This window comes from Dipodomys merriami, unplaced genomic scaffold, assembly GCF_024711535.1.
Source record: "Dipodomys merriami isolate MVZ:Mamm:240054 unplaced genomic scaffold, mDipMer1.0.p SCAF_94, whole genome shotgun sequence".
NCBI lineage: Eukaryota > Metazoa > Chordata > Mammalia > Rodentia > Heteromyidae > Dipodomys > Dipodomys merriami.
Window position 1 is genome coordinate 693,651 of NW_027206557.1, and position 14,212 is coordinate 707,862.

A 14,212-nucleotide genomic window follows, 5' to 3' on the forward strand; every position below is an offset into this window, starting at 1 on the left:
GGAATCCTTATATATTAACCTGCTCCGGAACGGTCTGGCCTTTTACAAGTGTTTTCTGACTCAGTCTGTATACTGACTCCTTGAAGGGGCAACTGAGGCACAGAAGTCAAGAAACTTCGCAAGGATGTTGTTAGACTTTCCTTGTCTACAACAAGTGACGGAGAGAAACTGTTTCAAGGAGGAAAGGAGTGTTTTGGCTTGCTTCCGGCCTCTTCAGTCCAGGCTTGGTTGTGAGAGGCTTGTGGTAAGTCAGACATCATCTCATCAGCAGTGAGCAATGGCAGAGGCTGCTTCTCTCATGCAGCCAAAGCAGGCTGCACAGTACAGGAAGGGGCAGGACAGACACTTAACCAGTGATCTATTGCACTAGGTCCCAACTGCTAAGTTCCCAGCACCTCCCCAGCTAAGTCCACAAGCAAAGGACCAAGGCAACATTTCCTATTCAACTAGTAACTGATACAGGGATTTTCAGTACTCACTCCAGTTGCCTTTCTGCAGTCCTCACACTGTGTGCATTCTCCCCAGCCATGCGGGAAGCACACAGAAACAAGTATAGACCACACATGGTACTGTCTGCATCTTCTCACAGTCCTCACATACCATAGTCCTTACTAATTTATTGGCTGTGTTTAAATTTTGTCAAAGTATGTATTCAGTTTGTTCAAGACCAACTCATGCAGATATCCAATTTAGAAGTAGTGACAAAAACACCTGTATTCAGGTCCTCAGGATGCTGGGGAAGGAGGCACGGGCCCTGTCTGGTTCTTCAGGACTTGCTCCAAAATGGCCACCTTGGCCATGCCTACAAAGCATGTGCTGACATGCTGACACAGGTGTGGATGTGGCTTCCTGCAAAGAGAAGAATGAATTGCCAGTGCACTGGTTGGTGAGTAGTTGCATTTGTAAATATTCATGAGTGATGTCAAAGAGGAACCCCCTCAGTGAGCCCAGGCCTGGCTCCAGTGGACTGGGTAGCATCAGTTGCCATACATACTCAGGTTATGAATGAACCAGACCCTTCCTTTGGGACAGACTTTACCCAGGAAAATGTCCTCACTGTTGCACAGGCAGACATCGTAGCTCTTCCCTGCTATTGGAAGAGAAACAACCCAGAGAAAGGGGTCACAATTTGGAGAAGTGGCGTTTTACATACTTTGTAGGTTTTCAGGAGCTCTGATGGGAAACAGAAGGGAACCAGAGGACCCTGTCTGCTTTGGGCCCAATTGTTGGTATTTTCTGGCATGTTTAGGTTGAGAGAGTCATGAGAATGTGATGAGAAGAGCACTAAGAATGCCGATGGCCTGTGGCGTGAGGGACATCTGGCTGTCACTGAGCTGCCACATTGAGCCACAGCTGCAAGGAAGCTGAGTGCACAGTGAGGCCATGTCTGCAGAAGGTGGGCAAGCCTCCCACCTGCTCCCCACCATGCGCTGTCTAAAGTGAGGCTTCTCCTGTCTTTTTACAATCTGCTAACCTGGCTTGAGGAGAAAGGGCCTGTCTTCAAAGAAACAGACGTTGAAGGTTCCATTTCAAATCTGGATCCCTGGAGAATGTACCAAATGGAGGTGTCAGCAAGAACAGGTTCCAGAAAGAGTCAAATGTGTTTGTGCAGAAGCTCTGGGGCCAGGTCTTTAGAAGGAACTGGCTGCAGAAAGGAAGCTCATCCTGCACTGCTGCTGCTTGGAGCAGTAGGAGAAGAAGCGGTGGGTACCACCAGCACCACATCACAGTTGGATGTTCTCGGCTGTTTGCTTCCATTCTTACCATTAAACATGTTGGAGAAAGAGGATGAGTATGCCGCTACCAATCGTGGGAGTGAGATTTGGAGTTGTGTACAAAGAAAGTCCATACCATGGTGGAGCTGAATTGATTGTGCCATACTTCTGGTTCCATTAGTTCTTCCCCACCATCCTAAGAGGTGGACAATTGTCACTGGTATATTAGCCTTTGGAAATTAAAAATGGTTAAGTCTATAATGGTATAAAATAATAAGAACAGATATATCAAACCAATGTCCTAGGCCTGGATTCTACCTGCAGCCCTCACACAGTGGTCACTTCCTCAGAGCAGGCAGGAGGAGTCAGGGACTGTGTCATCAGGATAGATGGCAGGATCAGCGCCATGGTCGGCAGGACCAGTAACATGGTCCTGGTGATGGAGGTGGAAACCACATTGGAGGGTTGCCTCAAGGGCTTCTGTTGGGTGGCTTTAGAGCAGGAAACCCCGGCCTCTGTTTCCCATGAAAAAGCCCCCACCATGGCTCCCAGTCAGGCTGAATGCATAGACCTCCTTGGCCCTGCATGCACGAACCATGCCAGTGAGCATAAGTTGCCATCATCAGAGTCTTGGGCACTGACTTTGACATTTTTGTTTTCAGTCATGGGGCCTGAACTTGGCCTCTGTGCTGTACCTCAGCTCTTCAACTAAAGGCTAGTGCTCTACAAATTGAGCCCATAGCGCCACTTCCGGCTTTTTCTGCTTATGTGGTCCTGAGGATTCGAACCCAGGGACTCAGGCATGCAAGGCAAGCACTGTACCACTGAGCCACCTTCTCAGCCCTGACTGTGACATCTTGAGCAAGGGAGATGGTGGACCTAGGGAAGGAGCAGACAGGGAAGGGCACACCTAGGAATCTAGAGGCAAAGGATGCCAAGGTTCTCCCTTCCCTGCCCGGATCCCCGTGGTGGAGGCGCCTGTCCACTTCCCCTGTTGATTGAAAAGTAAAAGACTCCCATCTCCACATTTCTCCACATCAACAAACTCCACGTCCAGGCTGCTCTCTAACTCCTCTTCCCATGCCCAGTGGCAGCCGAAAATTCTCAGCCCTAGGAGCTGAGTGGCACCCAATCCACTCTGGTAGCCCGATCCCTTTGTGCCCTTTCCACCTCTACCTCAGTGAACATGGTGCAGAAATCACGGGCTCTCCATGCCCACACTGGTCACTCCATCAGCCCACCAAATGAGCCCAGAGATTGGCCTCAAATTCTCTTGGATCCCAGGCTGCCACGCTCTCTGACTCTCCAGAAGAGTAGAGAGCTGAGGCTACAGGACACTGAACAAACTCCCCATTCTTTTCAGCTTCCCATCTCTCAGCCACCCTCTCATTCGCACACAGACCTTGTGGCAGGCAGAGCTCCAATATGCGCATGTGAGGATCCATATGAATGAACACAGACGTGTGCCACCGTGTCTGTGTGGATGAATCTGTGTCTATGTGTCCATGTGAGGTCATGTATGTACCTCTCTCAATAGGTGTGTTGAACAAGGGAGTCTCTCCTGGGTAGGCTTCCAAATAGAGAAGACCTCATCTGTGTGTGCACTTGTGAAATTCTCACCCCCACATAGAGCTCAGATGTTGCCTTTCCTTTTTCTTTGTCGTTCATTGTTGGTTTGCATGGATTTGAGATAGAATCTCTTGCCTAGGTATCCTCCTTGAACTTGGTATCCTCCTCCTGGAGGCTCCTACTACAGGAAAGAGAGGCCTAGGCAAGGACAAGTGGTTTGCAGTTTATTCTCTGTCTAGACACCATGTGCAGGGACTGAATCTCTACAAGAGTGCAGTGAAAATGACTGACACGAGCTGTAGGGTTCCCAAGCATTGGATAGATACTGGGTCTTATTCAGTGTATGATATGCTCAAGCAGGTGCTGGGTGGAAGCACTAGGAATGAATGGGTGACTGGGGGAGGCAGGCAAGCACAGGCACTTGTACATGAGGAGACATTTAAACTGGTAGGAGGGATCTGGTGGGAACTCATTAAGTGTGTCCTCATAACCATGACATTAACTAGACAGAGGACAGTTGGTTGTGTATGTGGAGTGTGTCTCATTTCGCTCCTGCCCTGCCATGGGGCCCAGCTAGCACCCAGGGGACATTTGCAGAGGTGTGGTCTGAGGCTGAGTTCAGAAGAGGGGACTTCCCTTCATTGATGATGTTATCTCCAGAAATGACGTCACAAAGGGCCAGCAGGAGTTGGTGCTGGTTACCAGCTGAACCAGCTGAGCTGTATGGAAAGCGGAGGGACAGCAGGATGTTCTCCTGCTGTTGCCCGCTATTCCACAGAACAGCGCCACAAAGCGAGTTCGATATTGTTCGAAGACGCTGGGTCATCCCTTGTCCCAGTCGCCTGAGAAGAAATACACCATGTATCCCACGGGTGAATCAAGGAAGAAGGAGGGTGTGGAGGGAGGCCAAGTCCCCTAACCTACTACCTTCTGGCAGCCTCAGACGCCATGTGTTTACATTCTTGAGTGGGGTGTAAATGTGTGTGTGTGTGTCTGTGTGTGTGTGTGTCTGTGTGTGTGTGTATGTGTGTGTGTGTCTGTGTGTGTGTGTGTGTGTGTGTGTGTGTGTCTGTGTGTGTCCCCAGGTTATTTTCATGGTATGGCCCTGAGCCTTTTCCCAGTGTGCTGCTGTTTCTATGTTTCACTGTGTCTCATTTCTTCACAGGAATTAGAGTGGGTTTTAGCCCCCACCCTTCCTGATCCCTGCAAAGCAGGATACCTGCAGGGAGGTAAAGTGGAGAAGCTAGTAGACCACTTAGTGCCTGCCCTGCTATTCGGAGATGCTGTGTTTATCCCAGTATTTCTGGGGACATACCGCACTTTCACGACTGCCCATCACGTGTTGAACCTTCTGTTCAACAGGTAAGTGCCACCTCTGATCCTAGGGATGGGTCCATTGGCTAGGCCTTGGCATGTGCTGCACCAGTGAGGATCTGCTTGGATCTTGACTACTGGCATGCTAGGAGCAACATCCTCACTGCCTGAGGCTGGAGTGGTGGGATGGGTCCTGAACAGGCCTGTCCACATCATGACCTTACACACTAGGGAGCGCAGGGATGTGGGCGCAGCTGGGAGAAGCCCCTCTCTCATGAAGCCCCCTCTCTACATCGAGGCCTCCTATGAATAAGACCTCAAGAGAAGCATTTTCCAAATTGACAGTGGTGGTGGATGTTCCTTCTGGGCATCTTGACCTAGCTGAACCTCACTAGGAAGCCCAGGGGAAACACTGAGAAACCCCATGCCCATTGAGGTGTGTGTGGGGGAGGAAGCTAATGGGCTCATCATCTTGTGTGGGGATGCATTTCCAGACGCTTGACACCACTCAGTGAAAGAACAGGGAAATCCTTGTCATCCTGAGCTCCATCCTGTGCTCAGAGAGACCATTGGGACTGTAGACATCATGTGCAGACACAGTATGTTTGACATTCTCATGGTGTCCCCTAGATACAGTCATTTTGAGGACTATGAGGAGGAGAAGGCAGGCGCGCAGGAGCACCTGCAGCGGTGAGTGTGCCTGGCGGAGGAGGGAGGGCATGTGTCTTCGGGGTGGTTGCAAAGAGCTGGCTTTGGGAGGCCTGGGCAAAGGGAAATTGAGATTCCTGAGGGGAAGGCTCAAGTCCAGGTAGAAATGTGTCCCTGCAGGGATTGTGTGTGCTTGTTCTGTGCCTATGGAGGGTGGGAGAAGCCTCTGGCATGTGACCAACCCAGTCCCATTTGCCTGCCCTGGGAATCCTCAGGACCACACAGAACCGGGAGGGCCACACTGCGCCATCATGGACAATGCCCTGAGATTCCAGGGGCCTCAGTGAGTGCTCAAGGGCCAGGATGTGCTGTTTGGGTTGAGAGTCAGGACAAGACTGTTGACACCTGGCTCTATGTGAACAGGAGGCCACTAGAGGCCACTAGAAGCTGCCCAAGTGAGGAGATTCTGGGTTCTGGAGATAACAAGCAACAGGACAAAGCACCCCAGAGATGACAGTTTGGGGAGCATGCCCAGGGACACCATGCGGTGGGTGTGGGTGGGGTGGTTTCATCTGTGATGTAGGTCTAGTCGCATCCCTCGTGTAGACAATGTGTGTAGTGCAGCCAGGTGACCAGGCCCATTATGGGCTATGGGCATGAGCAGGCCCAGGAGCCCAATTCATACACCTGTGTTTGAGGGGGTCTGAAAGGAGGGTAGGCCCAGCCTCTGACTCTGCTGCTTCTCCCTCTGCACCTAGAGCCTTCTCCTTCATCCTGGGCTCCTGGATGAGGGAGTACCCAGAAGACTTCACTGGAGCACCGGACACGTCCTGCCTGCAACACCTGGTAACATATCTGCACCTCAATATGCCTGGCTCTGTTGAGGAACAGCAGGCCCGCCTTCTGCTCAGCCAGCTGGAGCACATGCTTCTCAAGAAGCCAGAGCTGGAGGGTGAGTAGCATGGGCTGGCAAAGGAGAGAACAGGTGTGGGATTCCAAGCTTTGTCCACCTGAAGGCAGCTCCCATGCTACCATGGGGCCATCAACAGGACAGCCAGGGAACCTGGATGCCGTGGCATGAAACCTGTCCTGGCAGGGCTTCCTGGGGTGGAGTCCAGGGACTAGGGCTTCTCAGCAGGCAGGGGTCTCGTGGCCGTAGGAATGACTGAGGGGAAGGCAGTGCTGTAGGGGATCTTTTCTTGCAGCTGTTCCACCAACTGCCAGGCTTTATGAGAAAATCACTGTCCAACCACTGGCTCCAACACCCTGCGTAGAAGCAGTACTACCATGTCAGTCAGAGCTGGAGCTAGCTGTAGCCTCAGAGGCCCCCTCAGCTCCAGGAGCTGCAGTGGAGCGCCAACAAGAACCCCATGCAGACGGATGTTCTGACTCACCTCGATCAACTGTGACCGAAGAGATCAATCCACCTGCAGGTCAGCCAATGGCCCACAGCCTTGCACCATCTCCAGCACCAAGTCTGGATCTTGACCTGCAATACTCAAGTCTTGTTCTATCAAATGAAGGAAGAATGGCTGATCCCTCAGTGCCAGGGGCACTTAGCCCAGTGGTAGCAATGGCTCTAGAGCCAGCCATTGATGCACCAATACATGCCAGTGATGAGGGTATGCCAGTGCCCACTCCAGAAGCCCAGCTGCCTGAAGGCCAGTGTGACCCAATTCTGCAACCCGCCCAAGAAGGAGACGCATCTGCAGTTCAACCAGAGCCCTCCAAACCTATTGTAGTGAGCAGCTCAGGGCCAGAGCTAGAGGCTCCAGGAGATGAAAGCCTGGAGTCTGTTCTCGGTCCATCTGGGGAGCAAGTGGAGTCTCTGGGTCCATCTGGGGAGCAAGTGGAGTCTCTCGGTTCATCTGGGGAGCAAGTGGAGTCTCTCGGTCCATCTGGGGAGCAAGTGGAGTCTCTGGGTCCATCTGGGGAGCAAGTGGAGTCTCTGGGTCCATCTGGGGAGCAAGTGGAGTCTCTCGGTTCATCTGGGGAGCAACGGGAGTCTCTCGGTCCATCTGGGGATCAAGTGGAGTCTCTCGGTCCATCTGGCGAGCAAGGGGAGTCTCTCGGTCCATCTGGGGAGCAAGTGGAGTCTCTCGGTCCATCTGGGGAGCAAGGGGAGTCTCTGGGTCCCTCTGGGAAGCAAGTGCAGTCTTGCCCCCTTGCTGGAGAGGCTGACTGCCTTGAGTCTGGTGCTGAGCAGCCAGAGCCACCCGTACAGGAGCCTCTGCCGCCCAGCCGGGATGTAGCACCCGTCCCATCTGTGCAGCTGGAAGCTGACACAGGCTTAGGAGGGGACATTCATCCAGTTACTTATTTTGAGCCGCCAGTGGCTGAAGACGCCGATGGTGTTCTGCCCTGTGCTGCTGAGGAAGAGCCTTCTCGCCCACCAGCTAGCGCGGCAGACAGGCCTGCGGAAACAGACCCAGCTCCCTGGGAGTGTGTGGAGATGGAGGATGTGCAGATTTCCTCCAGGGGGCCATCCCGGATGGAATTAGACATGATGGAATTAGACAGTGATGAGGAGACAGGTCGAGTGCTAGATTGGCTGCCCGAAGAGAAGGCAGATCAGTTCTCCATCATGGCCATCGTAAGTAGCTTGGCAGGGCTGGGCGTGTGGGCTTTCCTTTGCACCTCTACTGCCACACCTGCCTCAGGGCAGAGTCATGCTGACCATTCATTTCATCTTTTCAGAAACTGTTCAAAAAACTCCTCCCTTACCACCTTTTGACTTATGTGTATGTCCATGCTGACCAAAAGGAGTGTCTGGAGCGCCTGGCACCCACTCTGCTTCCCATACTGGAGCACTGTGAGCAGGTCTCCAGTTGTGTGATCACCACGTGCCTCGGGGACCACAGCATGGAGGCAGCAGAGAGAGCCCAAGTGGTGCAGCACTGGATAGAGGTGGCTCTGGTATGAGCAGGAGGGGCCCTGGGGCTCTTCTTCCCTTTCCCACTCCCACCAGGGGGCTGCCTGCTCCCTCACAGCCTCTGCCTAGCCTTACAGCCCTCCTCCTACTCTGCCCTCACTTGGGCTGTGTGCATTCCTGCCCTGCTTCCACTGTCATTCCCCTCCCCCAAGCTGTCCCAGTTCAGCCTAGTAACAAAGGCCCAGCCCCAGGCCAAGCAGGAGCCCAGGAGTTTCCTCCACAGCTCTCCTCACCCATTCTTCACTCCTAGGAGTGCCACCTACGAAAAAATCTCTCCACCTTCGTTGCTATTGTACGTGCTCTGCAGAGCAGCCAGCTCCAAGGCCTGAAGAAGACGTGGAGATTGGTTTGCAGGTGGGTGCACCTTTCTCCTGGGCAACCCTTGCTTCCTCAGCTTAGCGTCCATCTTCTGGGAGCCCAATGGCAGTGCCCCATGGCAGAGACCACAGTTCTATGGCCTTGCCTAGGATTTGCCTGCTGGGTTGGGATTCCTCTTCTGCCATACATTGCACAAGGCCCTTGGGGACGTTTTCCTTCAGAGACATCACAGCTACACCAGTCTGCAGTGCTCTTCCAAGCAAAACCACTCTGGGAATTGGGGTGGAGCTGGAGGTTTCCCCTCAAGACTTTGCTCCTGACCATGTGACCTAAGGGTCAGAGTGGCTCTCCCTGCACAGCCCTGTTCCCATTAGCATAAAGTCCTGCCTCAAAATGGGAAATCCATTCACACTCCTCCTCTCCCTTCCTCTCCCATCTGTCACCTTGTCTCTGCCCATCGTCCAGGGAGAGAGTAGCTGTCTATCAGGAGCTGAGGAGGATACACTGCCAGGAGCAAGTGTACAAGGTTGTATGAGCCCCGGAATAAGATTTGACCCTCGGACGGAGGCGAGGGAAATTTTCTCTCTGATGGAATTCAAGGAGCATATCCAACATAGCTAGGAGAAGCGTCCGTCGTGGGCTTGGGTGTGGGACAGATTGTATGGGGAACAGGAGGACCCTGGGGACCCCGTGGAGTGAGTGGACGAGGCCACCTGGGTGTCTGAGGAGGGTGGAGAAAGTGACAGGGTTGGGTTGTCAAGGTTGCTGCTGAGATTTCCTGTCAAGCTTCCTCCTGAGTGCGGCCTGTGTTGAGGCTGCCTCTCTACACCCCGCCAGCCTGGCACGCCCAAGCCATGCCCTGGCTCTATTTCTGGGTGGCCTTCCCGTCCCAGGAGGGAAGCCTAGCCAGTCATGTGAGGTCAAGATGTCCCTTCAGATCAGGCATTCACAGAGACATCTTTTAGGGGATGCAAATGGCCACATCCACCATGGAGACAGGCCTTGGCATATGCTCTGGCCTGCCCAGGGATACAGTGCTGATGGTCCCAGGGAGCCTGAGATCCTAGGGCCCAAGCCATGGCTGTCACACCACATGGCAAGAGGGGACTCTGGAGGGTTGAATGGTTAGAGAATGAGTATGTTCCACATACTGCTGCCAGGGGCGAGAGTCCAGATACAAGACCTTCTGGAAGAAACTCAAGAGAGGCTGCAAGAAGCCTCAACAATTGGTGAGTGTGCATGCCTGAGGCCAGGGGCTTTCTAGAAGGAGTAGTTGAGGGGGGTCCCCCAACCCAACCGACCTGTTGGCCCACTCCTTAATGCCCCATCACACCTGGCCTCTGCTCAGATGGCATGTTGCAGCAATGAGTTGCAGCCACTGCACTAAGGCCTGCACAAGAGTAGAGGAGCAGGTGAAGGGCAGGGCCACAGACCTTGCCTGTGTGTCAAGTGCCAGCCCTGGAGGGGCCCAGACCTAGATAGATTTCCCCATGCAGGGCTGTGTCTTTGGTATGGGGTAGAGGGTGGATCATTGAGGAGTGAACCTGTCTTCTCCAAGTTCTGCTAGGCAGATGGCTCCATGGGGCTGGGGTAAGTCTGGGGTTCTTGGGAGGAGCTTAACAGGACCCTTCTGATCTTTCTGCACCCAATGCCACAGGAGTATCCCGAGGGCACAGTCCCTTACCTGGGCACCATCCTCAGTCACCTGGCCTCACTGCACAAAGACCAAGATTCCAAGGATGTGAGTGAACAGGGCCCCAGCCCTGGGAAAGCAGATTGGGGACAAAGAGCCTCTCCCTGCCCCTTGACCTCCAGCAAGAGCCCACGTCCTCCCCAGCCCCAGAGTGCCAAGCACCACAGCAAGCCTACTTATGATGCCCTATGCCCTCAGGCCTCAGTGCTGCTGATGACATGCGGCCATCTCTCAGAGGGTGGTGAGGAAGGGTGGCAGTGTGACAGCAGGTGCTCAAGCTGACATAGCATGTGGGAATAGCATGGCCTTGTCACTGGAAGCCTCGAGTGTCTGCCATGTGCACAGAGAGTTGAGCAGTGAGCAACCTGTCCTCAGGACCTAGGCCTCCCTGCCCTAGACTGAGAGCAATCCTAGTCCAGCTGTGCACCCAGCCTGCCCTCTGCTGGAAGGACTTGGTAGGGCGCCAAGTGGAAACAGCATTTTCTTAGCACATATTCTTTGCTCTGCAGGGCTCTTGGCTGAACATAAAAAGACGACGAGAGGTGAGAAAATGACACCTTCCTCTGCAGGCAGCCAGCTGTGCGGGTCCCTTAGGTCCTTCCTTCCCTCTGATGTGGATGGTCACATCACTTGTCCTCCAGAGGTCAGGAGATGGGGCCTTGAGCTGGGGATCTAGGACAGCTTGCTGGGGTTGGGCACTGGATCTCAGTAGAGAAAGGCGAGTGTGTTGGGGAGAGACAAGAGTGAAGCCAAGTGAAGACCTGAAGTCAGCTGCCTGGCCTACCTTGCCCTGGTCCAGGTCCATCACCACTGTGTCCTTTCTCTCAACCAGGAATTCAAGGTGATGGCCCTGGTCAAGGAACTACAGGGCTCATGTAAGGAGCTCGAGGTAGTTCCTGACATGAAGTTCGTATCTTGGTTTAATAATATGAACCACCTGAATCAATTGGAAAGGTGAGCTGGGGTAGGCAGTGGGGGCAACAAACATGGGAATCCCCAGCACCAGTCCATGAGAGCCTGTTGCCTGAGTCAGCCTCCCACCAGACCTGTTGAAGGAAGGGTGTATGAGCTCCTGAGTCCCCAGGGCCCCTGGGAGGGAACCCCCAGGGTGGAGCCTGCTGTCCAACCAGCTACTTCTTGTCTTAGCTCCAAGCTATCCAGGGAGCTGGAGCCTCCCCGCCGGGTACTTGTCCTGAGCAGGAACAACAAGAGGAGCCCTCCCCTGCGGAAGCGCTCAGGAAAGTAAGTACATTGGCCCAGGGGCCAGGGACTCCCCAGGGTCTGGGTGGTGGGACAGGCAGCCTGATGAGCTGGGGCTGCCCTCCCACCAACTGCCACACAAGCCTTTGTCTGGGTGGTGTGGCCTGACCTCTGCCCACCTCACTTCCTTCATTGGGGTCCCACGGTGGTCCTCAGAGGATTGGGCACATGGCTACTTGCAAATGAACATTAATGAAGGCTGCCTCAAGCCCAGAGGGCAGTGGGTGTGGGACAGCCCTGTGGGCTCAGGGAAGCCCTGGAATTAAGGCAATCTCTCCATTCAGTTGCCAGGCTTCAACAAGAAAGCTCAGTGACAATGGCAGCTCCCAGTGGGAGACAAATGAACAGCTCAGCGGTGGAAGGGGCAGCCATGTACCCAGCGTGCACTTGAGCTGCTCACCCAAGCCTTCTTCACACTGCAACATGGCAAAGATGACAGAATATGAGGGACTCTTGCCGTTCCTGAGCCCCCAGCCCTCCAAGAGAGCTGGGCATGGGGCTCTATCCTAGGCTGTCCTTTATTCAGCCCAGATGCCTGGACTCCAACCAGAGAAAATCATATTCTCCAATGAGTTATGGGAAATGCATTGCACAATGCACAAAGACTCAAATGTCAGGTCATTTAGATTAAAAACCTATGTGGAAACACGAATAGCCTGTTCAAACCATTTCTTTACAAGAGCAAGGTTTTGGTGGGTGCTTTTCTTTGACTTCGTTAATGGCAGAGACTTCTGCATATTCTGTTCTAAGAAGAAATCCTTTCAGGCTTTGAGCTCATTTTTTTTCCTGCAGAATGAGCAAGAGCAGGTCCCTCTAGGGGCTAGGCTTTCAGTCAGGTGTTCTCATGAGAACTGTTCCACAAGCCTGGAAATGTCAGTGTTGAAACGTCTCCTTTGCAACAGCCATCATCTGTGCGGGAAGCTGCTGGCTTCTGTGCAGGCAGGGAATCCACCTCAACCTGCTGGGAGGGACTTGGGGTCACCATGCAGGACCCTGGGGGAAAATCGAAGTGAGGCCACACCAGACCCAGGGGGACACTGCTGAGCTGCAAGAAGTGCTAAACTCAGTCAAACCAAAATCACAGTTCTTCCAACCCAAGAACATCCCTAAAACCGTAAGCACACTGATGAAAGAAAACACAGGAAAACATGTAAAACAGCATAGATCACAGAAAGCACATCAGTCAAATGCCAGAGCCACTCACAGATTCCTAAGGGAATATAAATCCTCTTTACCCATCATTTCACTGAGTTCAAATAATTCTTCAATAGTTGCCCTCCTGGGCTTTTATGCCTGTTGCAGGAAGATTTATTATATTTTCTCCATTACACAGTTGAAGAAAGCCATGGCAAGAGCACTTCCCCTTTGTGTTTACAATACCAGAGTTCCAGTGAACAAAATTCCACCTGGCCAAGCAGACACACATGACCAGGAAGGAAAGTGGGGACTATGCTTCTAGACTCCTCCACAGAGCAGTAGCAAAGGAGCCCAGCAAGAGATCAATAGAGGTTAATGCACTTGTTGTTTCAATCCTCTACTGTAAATTACCTGCCAGGTGCTTGTGACTCACATCTGCAATTTCAGTGTCTCAGGAGCCTGAGATCTTCAACCTTATACAACTGAGATACACACTGTCATTCCAGATATCCTTGCAGACTGTTGAAACCTAAGACGGTCAAAATATAAGCTTTCATATCCATGACCATACAGTGGAGTTCAGATTTTGCATGAAAGCTACATTTCATAAAATGGTAAATTCTATCAGATGCAAGAATAGAATACTCAACCCAACTTCCTAATGGAATCACTGCCCAAATGAATGACCTAACAGCATCAGTGCTGGATGTGATGAGAGGGTGCCGCGGACCGGGTTCTGTCGGGACGACGGAGGATACCTAGGGGAGGAACCTGGAATAGGATGGGGAGATGGCAAACAGACAACTCACACACATTAGGAGTGGGTGCTGAGTGCTGAGTGCTGAGTACGATTTAATGCAGAGGATAACAAACTTTTATAACAGAAGTCTTCATAAGAAAAGGGGCAAAAGGTTACACAATCTTGCTGCAGGGCTTCATTCTTGGATGGTCACCAGCTGGTCGCCTGAAAGGCACTTGTTTCTGGCTTATCTCTAAGAAATATAATGAGTTTCGACGTTTGTCACCATCTCACCATTACCTTATTTCTATAGAGGCCTTAATTATAAGGTTACGGAGGCCTAGATCTAGCAAGTCTCTTAGTAAATGAGAGTACCAGGAAGTTCTTTCTCCTAAGTAGTTATCTCAGCAACTGCCATACATTTCTTCTGTTCTAGCCGCGCCTACAGCTTCTTGTAAATTTCTTACAATTCCTTCTGCTGGAGTGACTTTGTGAAACCTCCAATACTTTTATATTTACTTATATTTGTCTACTAGCCTCCATAAGAGGGGTTTCAGGGTAGCACTTAACTCTGGTGAGTTAGTCATATTTTTAAGACACTCATCAGATATTGGAGTCGTCAACACTCTTAAGAAAGAGCTTTGAATAAGGGAACGTTGACAATGAGTAAGTACAATGAACAGCAGAAACAGTAAATGATAGGCACTCTTATGAGGAGAAGAAAGACAGAAACACATCTTTTCCCAGGGGTTTTTCCAGCCTTTTCCCAGGAGTAGGCCTCTTAGAAGCCCTATTCTCCGAGGTAGACTTCGGTGAAGTCCCAAAACTTGGAGATAGGTTTCTGTAAAGCCCCATTCTCTGAGGTAGACTTCGGTGAAGTCCCAAAA

General features: G+C 52.2%; 1 protein-coding gene across 3 annotated transcripts; it reads left to right on the forward strand.

The window, feature by feature from the left end:
* The first annotated feature begins 1,252 nt into the window (after window positions 1–1,252).
* Window positions 1,253–12,101, forward strand: LOC138821804 (ral guanine nucleotide dissociation stimulator-like). 3 transcript variants are annotated; one of them, XM_070014247.1, is made up of 14 exons: window positions 1,253–1,703; window positions 4,450–4,646; window positions 5,229–5,288; window positions 6,005–6,198; window positions 6,452–7,839; window positions 7,944–8,162; window positions 8,429–8,532; window positions 8,962–9,022; window positions 9,657–9,725; window positions 10,154–10,237; window positions 10,699–10,731; window positions 11,022–11,143; window positions 11,336–11,431; window positions 11,734–12,101. In XM_070014247.1, the coding sequence occupies exons 1-14, from the start codon at window positions 1,551–1,553 to the stop codon at window positions 11,957–11,959; spliced, it is 3,006 nt and encodes a 1,001-aa protein (XP_069870348.1). In that variant the 5' UTR covers window positions 1,253–1,550; the 3' UTR covers window positions 11,960–12,101. The 3 variants fall into 3 exon arrangements, with proteins under 3 accessions (XP_069870348.1, XP_069870349.1, XP_069870347.1); XM_070014246.1 differs by lacking the exon at window positions 1,253–1,703 and adding an exon at window positions 3,592–4,156; XM_070014248.1 differs by lacking the exons at window positions 1,253–1,703; window positions 11,022–11,143 and adding an exon at window positions 3,561–4,156 and having other exon boundaries at window positions 11,734–11,865.
* The last annotated feature ends 2,111 nt before the right edge of the window (window positions 12,102–14,212 follow it).

Excerpts from the sequence above, each read along its gene's own strand:
- LOC138821804 (XM_070014246.1), top strand. The coding sequence starts at position 3,812 with ATGTGGAGTGTGTCTCATTTCGCTCCTGCCCTGCCATGGGGCCCAGCT. Across the intron at positions 4,157-4,449 it reads ATACACCATGTATCCCACGG|GAATTAGAGTGGGTTTTAGC; the intron begins GTGAATCAAGGA and ends ATTTCTTCACAG. Across the intron at positions 10,732-11,021 it reads ACATAAAAAGACGACGAGAG|GAATTCAAGGTGATGGCCCT; the intron begins GTGAGAAAATGA and ends TCTCTCAACCAG.